This window comes from Limulus polyphemus, unplaced genomic scaffold (genome assembly GCF_000517525.1).
Source record: "Limulus polyphemus unplaced genomic scaffold, Limulus_polyphemus-2.1.2 Scaffold1834, whole genome shotgun sequence".
NCBI classification, from domain to species: domain Eukaryota; kingdom Metazoa; phylum Arthropoda; class Merostomata; order Xiphosura; family Limulidae; genus Limulus; species Limulus polyphemus.
Window position 1 is genome coordinate 212054 of NW_013667444.1, and position 7232 is coordinate 219285.

A 7232-nucleotide genomic window follows, 5' to 3' on the forward strand; every position below is an offset into this window, starting at 1 on the left:
TTCTGTTTAGTAGAGAGAGAGAGAAAAAAAGTAACATCATGGCTAGTTTATACTTTTTTATATCATGTATAAATGATATCACTGTATAGTGTTATTCTTATACCTTACACTTATGATGATGTTATATGAAAAACAGGAACAAACAATGATCCTTGATGGATTAATTGTGGATAAGTATTATATAATATTATATCTCAGTTTTAATTCAAAGTGAACCTTACCTGATGTTGACTGCTGTTTGGTGTACTTCCAGGACTAGACTCTGCAGAAGATGATGTGCCATTAGCAAGAGTTGGATATTCAGATCGAAGCAAATTTTCACTTTGCATTTTATTTTTTAAACAAGCAATGTAGCGGTTGCAAAAGTCTTTACAAAGTTCTTGCACTTTCTCCAGCTCTAACAGATGAATCCTTAACACCTGAATGGCTTTAATCATCTGAAAGTATTTTAAGATTCTGTTACACTAAGTTCAACATATTACTTGTTGAAAAATAAACTGTTAGCTGGTAACAAATTTCATAATCACATCAGAGAGCACAGACTTTAACTCTTCATATTTACAAAAATATGTCATTATTTAATTTCTTGGTTATTCTAACTATTTCAAAACTGACAAAAATTGACATAACTTTATTAGACCTTTCATTTGAAAATTTGCTTGTTTCACCCTTTATAAATGACAAGTGTTTACATTGCTGTTAAATACTTCTGAACTGATAGGACTTATTTTTTAATGAACATAGAAAAATTAGTTTTTGCTATTATCAAAATAACACAATAAAAGATGATAAATAGTTCTATTAAAAGTTTGCATACAAGTAATGTTTATGGTTCCTGCAACATAAATGCAACAGTTCACGATGAGTTGTGTAAATATTTTATTCTGTATTTAATAACAAAAATAAAATATTCTGTTTATGTTATGTTCTTTTTTTTAGATGATTTTTAAATTTAACATTCATATGTTAGGTGTTGAAATAAAATAAGTACTGGATTAGGAAGAAACACAAAGATATCAAGTTTATTCTGACAAATGTTTGTTTGTTATGAATTTTGCAGAAAGCTACACGAGGGCTATCTGCGCTAGCCATCCCTAATTTAGTATTGTAAGACTAGAGGAAAGTCATCACCACCCACCGCCAACTCTTGGGCAACTCTTTTACCAACGAATAGTGGGATTGACCATCACATTATAATGCCCCCATGGCTGAAAGGGAGAGCATGTTTGGTGTGATGGGGATTCGAACCCGCGACCCGCAGATTGCGAGTCGAGCGCCCTAACCACCTGGCCGTGCCGGGCCACTCACAAATGTAAAAAATAAAAACAAAAAACAATTTGGCAGTAATGAGATTTGAAGAATGAGCCTAAAGATTCAAAGTTTGGCATGTTAACCACTGGGCCATGTTTGGGCCTTAAAATACTCATACCACATCCATTATTTTTAAATTATAATGTTTTAATTACCATTATCCAACCTTTATATTTAATGGAAGGGAAAAATGTATATCCAACAAATGACAATATGAGAACCAGTTATATTTGTTTCTATTGTAGTACACAACATATATATAAGAATCTTTCAATGAATACAAGTGTCTTCCTCTCTATCATCTATACTATTATACAATGAACTGACATTTTTCCTTGAATAATAAATATAATTACCTTTCACATACAGGAATGTAAAAATTTAATAGTTTAATGCTTGGGACTACCAAATTTTGATGTTGGTTACCACAAATTACATATATACTAGCCCAGAGCTAGTGTGGTTCTGCTTCCAAGAAAAGTGTTTAAAATACAACTGTATATTTAGTTATACAAATTTACAAGAATGGCACCTGTTGTTATTTTTTCTTTCAAATTATTAAATATCTACTGTGAATGAAATTTTTGTAAGATTGGTGGCTTGTTTATAGACCATAGATTAATACATCATAAACATGATATAAAACATTAACATTTTCCTTACCTGAAAATGTATTTCAGATAGATACTTTACTTTGTGTCACTGCCAAAATATTTGTGCATGTACCCAGCATTTAAATGAAACCCTATATGCAGTGAGTATTATACTATAGCTCTGCACTAATAGGAGGGCAACACATTCTCCATATGTAGTACTCCCATTGAGTATGTTGTGTATACCAAAGGCTTATTCTTAAAGCAAATGAAACACAGCATAAGTGGGGAGGAAGTGTGGATGATTCTATGGAAAGGTGAGTATCCATATGAAACACATTTTTGGGTAAGGAAAATGTTAACTTCAGAAATGCTTCTCACTTTGCCAAAGAAAATATACAAAATGGATAAGATGGTAGAGGGACTGGTGTAGATATAGAAATTTAAAGATAAGCTCCTTTCGGAGTATAGTGATAGAAAGGGAAAACTTAAGGAGTATGTCATCCAATTGAAGGGGACTTAGTAAGGCATCACTTGGTGGGAGACCACATCCATTTCATGCAGGGAACACCCTTTGCCCAACAGAAATTGCAGAGCAAAAGGTACTGTCAAAGGAATTCCTGCATGGTGCTAAAGTGTCACATATATGGGCAGAATATAATGCCTGCTCAACTGCTCCATATGTTTTATGGGATTAGAAGAACATGTACAGGTAATGTTGCAGATACAATAAGTCAAGTTTTACAGTGTGTGAGCAATATGCAGGTATCGGGATGAAATATTCCAGACCTGCATACCAATTGGGGGGGTGGGGTATGACCACTCAGTCTAATATCAGTGAGGTTACACCAACCTGAAAGGGGAACCCTCCATATCAACCTACCCAGTGGCTTAGGACTGGGATTATCCCACTTTACTAGAAGCAACAGTAAGGAGGAAGTCACATAAGGGAAAACACTGAATAGTTGCATGGACTGAACCAGAATCATCATAATGTCCCACAGTGATGGAATATGCAATGGGTTACCATGAATAGGGTCAGCATATGCTAGCCAGGTATGAAGGGAAGCACCACACCTAATACTGTTTTTTATTTTAGAAGAAGCTATATGGCTTGGAAGGTAAAATATAAACTCTGCTGAAGCAGTATTGCTGAAAACCCCATCTCAACAGCAGGCACTTAACAGGGGCAGATGGGCTGAACACTGTCTGCTGGTTTGGGGAGAGAGAAGTACTCCCTGTGAATAAACACCAGCCATGTAATGGGTTTCATTGTCTCCAGTATATGCCATGAGATGATGAACTTTATGGGAGGTGATCTGAGAAAACAACAAAAAAGGAATAGATAAGGTGGATGAGTTGTGTAACCCAAATGGTTAAGGTAGAAGGAGATAAATCATAAGAAGAAAAGGAATCACACAGCAAAAGAAAAAACTGTTGAATGCCCATCTTACATGGGACCAGATAAATGCCACACATAAAGATGAAAATGTAGAAAAACATAATAAAAGTTGGGCATCTGAGGCTGATTTAAAAAGAGACCTCCAAGATGGTAGTAATATTGACACCAAAATCGCTAGAGGCAAAGCAACAGAAATTATGAATGAGCTAGCCAAAGAGGGGAATGAGAAGATTCTGGCAAGGAGTGGTGTGAATTAAAGACAGCACCTCAAGAAGAAGTTAGAGAGGAGAAAAGGCATACAGAAAGAGACTCTACCAATTCAGACTCATAGGGAATACTGCCAAGGCCATGCAGCCTGGGAATGGACTCCCAAAGTAGGAACAAATCTAGAGAAATACCAGATGTATATAATTTTATGTCCGAAGGATTTGGTGTAGGTGTGACAGCCAATCCACTATCAAATTTGAAGTTCCCTGAACAATGAAGGCCAACAACTAGATGTTGTTGTCATGTACCCAAAAGTGAAGCTTGATAACAAGATGCAGAGGTCCTGAAAGCAAGTATCTCCCTGTCCACTGATATAAGAAATGACAGTGGAGTTGTTGAAATAGATCAAAACAGGATGTTCAGACAACTGTAACAAAAGTTGTTGGTAGGTCCATTGAACTGCTCATATTTCAAGGACATTTATGTAGAAAGATTGCACCACAGAAGATCAAACTTTGAAAGGGTGAGGTATCCAGAACTACCACCATCTGGCTAGAAAGATGTCCTTGAACAGGTGTACGTCTGGGTGGGGTAGGGGAAGAGGGAAGCTCAGAGCCATGTGGAAATATTTGAGCCACCATGACAATGAGAGGAAAAGAGATGGAGGTAGAGAAACAAAAGAAGACAGTATTCCACAGAATATATTCCATTGATATGGCAGAAATCACTGCCGCAGATGCAAAAGAAATAACAGGTCCCAAATGAGAGAGAACCTCATACAAAGGGAGAAAAGGAAACATGAGAACCTTACAAACCAAAAGCTCTATATCTTGGAAATGTAAAAAAAAAAGGTTTAGACTGCCCAGAAAACAAGGTAGTAAATGAATCAGATACTAAACAGAAGTCAATAGTGACTTAGGAAACTGACCACCCAATTCAAATGAGCAAATTCAAAAAGGAAAAGATATCACAGCAGATGACACTTTCCAGGACAGTATTGAAATTGTCAAATATCCAGGGACTAGTAGAAATGCAGACCTAAAGACTGCAGTATTCATGTGAATGCCCTCAGGATATAATTGAAAACAGACATATACGAGTCCCAATTTACAAAGAAAATTCCTAAGGGAAACTCTGTGGGACCCAAGGAGAGAAGCTACAGGATGAAGAACTTCCCAAAAATTCTGCATAAAGGTAGTGTATCAACTGAGGTTCCGTGAAAGAAAACAGAGAAAGTCTACCTTCAGGAAACCAGGTGTCTCAATAAACCAAATACCAACATCAAAGAATATGAAGTGGTCAATAAATGAAGAAGAAAATGGGGCATTACGAAGAACAGATTAATGCAACCTTATCCCTGTCACGGTAGTGATGCAGAGCCTCAGAAGGAACGGGTAAAACAAACAGTTAGCTATGAAGGTGAGTAAGCAAATGACAATAAAAGAGCAGATTGAGGGGGGGGGAGCCAAAGTACAAGAAAAGGAAAATCTCCAAACTGGGGGAAAAGAGAAAATCAAGTTCATGTAAAAAAAGATAATAATTTGTATCAGAAGCTCTAACTGAAATTTTAAAAATACCCATCTTTCTTTCTTGAAATCCAAAAAGGTAAAAAAGGAAACACGTTGAATGCTAACTAAAAGCTTAAAATGATAAGTGCAAAAATTCCATACTTTGTAATGAAGAAACACATCTGAATCTATGCAATGACAAGGAAATAATGAACCCTTGGTATACACAATGTACTGAAGAGAAGTACTGTGCATGGAGGATGTGCCATGCTCCTGATGGTGGAGGGGTATAGTTGTATAATCTAATATTGATTGCATCGTAGACTGGCACAGTATACCTTACTGGCTGAGTTTCATTTAAAGACTTGATACATATGCTAAAATGTTTTCAACAGCAGAATTAGGTAACAGCAATATTATTTGGAGAAGTCTGGAACACACGTGACTCAATTACGGACTTGTAAATTAAAATATCCAATTATTTAGTTTCATTTAGACTCATATTATACATAACACTTTATAATTTATGAAATTATTTTTTTTATCATGTTCAGAATTGTGATTTTTAATGCAAATGTTTATTGATATGAGACAAAATAGTTGCATTTTAGCAAAATGACTCAGACTGGCCTTTTTATCTAGATAGGGTGGGAAAGGGATGGGTGTTTGAAATGTCAGACCACTATGTGGTTATTGTAAACGTAAACTGATTAACATGGCACAGATTTTATGTTGTAGTAACTCTTATTATTTTTAGTTTTGTAATACTTTGGAAGCAACTGTAAGTTAATAACAATATGTATATATTTTCAAAGTGTAATAATTTAGCCATTAAAAAGAAAAGAAAACAAATTACATAAGTATAAGTTCAGCTTGGGTTATTACATTTCTAATGTTTACTAGCAAGGAGCTGGTACATCAAACTTTTAATTTACACTCCTGATATATTTCACAGATATTATATAGTTGTCTAAAGGTAACATGAATTATCACAGTACAAGTATTCAGAATAATGAAAAGACACTTTTTGCAATATAATGCTTAGAAATAATTAGAAAATAAAATAATGTTTTTTATCAAAATGAATAATTTTAAGTTCCAAATAACATCTACTATTACAAATCTACTTTTTCAGAAACCACACCAAAAACAAAAACAGAAATACACTGACTTGAAAGCTTTTTATGTTGGTATTGGTATTATATAAAGTGGAGAGAGAGAAAAAGTGTAGTAATTAAGAAAATTAAGTTAAGAAGGAAACCACTCAAGCAATCCACTTTATTTAAAAATTGTTACAAGAAAGAAACTCTCAGGTTTGTACAAAATATTGATTAGAACTCAATCATTAGCTATTTGTGTGGCTAAAGATTTTAAATAACAGTAATACTTGTGAACGCAATGAGGCTGTTTTTTGAAGAGTGCTAGCTGGATTTAAACCATTAACAACAATTTGCATACACAATATCTTAGAAATAAGTTTGGTTTTACATACATCTGTATAGTTTTTAAGAGTAGTTTTACAAACAAACAGAAACTTGGATTTATTTAAGCTAGCCTATTGATAAAATAGTGGTTAATCAGTTTGAATAATTTCAACATTAAAACCAATACCAATATAATATATTTTGCCCATTCAGAGATCACTATCTGAGTCTAAAGCTTGTTACTTATATTTGGGTATGCAAATAACTTGACAGTTCAGTTTACATCAATATTTTATATAAATATTGACAATATTCTTTACAAATTATAACTTCCCTATAAGTACTAGTTAAATTTTATCACATTTAGATAAAAAAACATATTTCCCATTTTCCTGAACACTGTAGAATGTGCAAGAAATTAGACCTTTTCTCTCTGTCTAATAAGGCTTACTGATTACAAGGCTACAATCATTCAACACACTAAATCTATAAGAACACAATGTACAATTTCACTAACCAAGCCATCCACTTCAGGGTTATCACTAAAGATTGGTTTCCTGTCTCTCTCTTGATGCTGCACAAAGGCTTGAATATCCATGTTAAAGCTCTCTGAGAGAGGTGATTCAGAACTCTGCATTGCTATTTCACATTTTTCAAATAATAAAGCCAAAAGTGGGAACAATGGGTGCCTAATTGTGAAAAATCAGCATTAGAAGGCATCATTTATAAAACTGCTGTGCTTAAAAATGTAACATACATATATATATATATATATATATATATATAT

At 34.2% G+C, this 7232-nt stretch overlaps 1 protein-coding gene across 1 annotated transcript in view; it reads right to left on the reverse strand.

The window, feature by feature from the left end:
* Positions 1 to 7232, reverse strand: part of LOC106465095 (homeobox protein PKNOX2-like) — a 44344-nt gene that overhangs the window by 20586 nt on the left and 16526 nt on the right. Inside the window, exons 3-4 of the mRNA XM_022392924.1 lie at positions 6963 to 7134; positions 222 to 437 (exon numbers count right to left, since the gene is read on the reverse strand). Of these exons, the coding sequence (XP_022248632.1) occupies positions 222 to 437; positions 6963 to 7134 (388 nt within the window). The remainder of the gene's footprint in view (positions 1 to 221; positions 438 to 6962; positions 7135 to 7232) is intronic.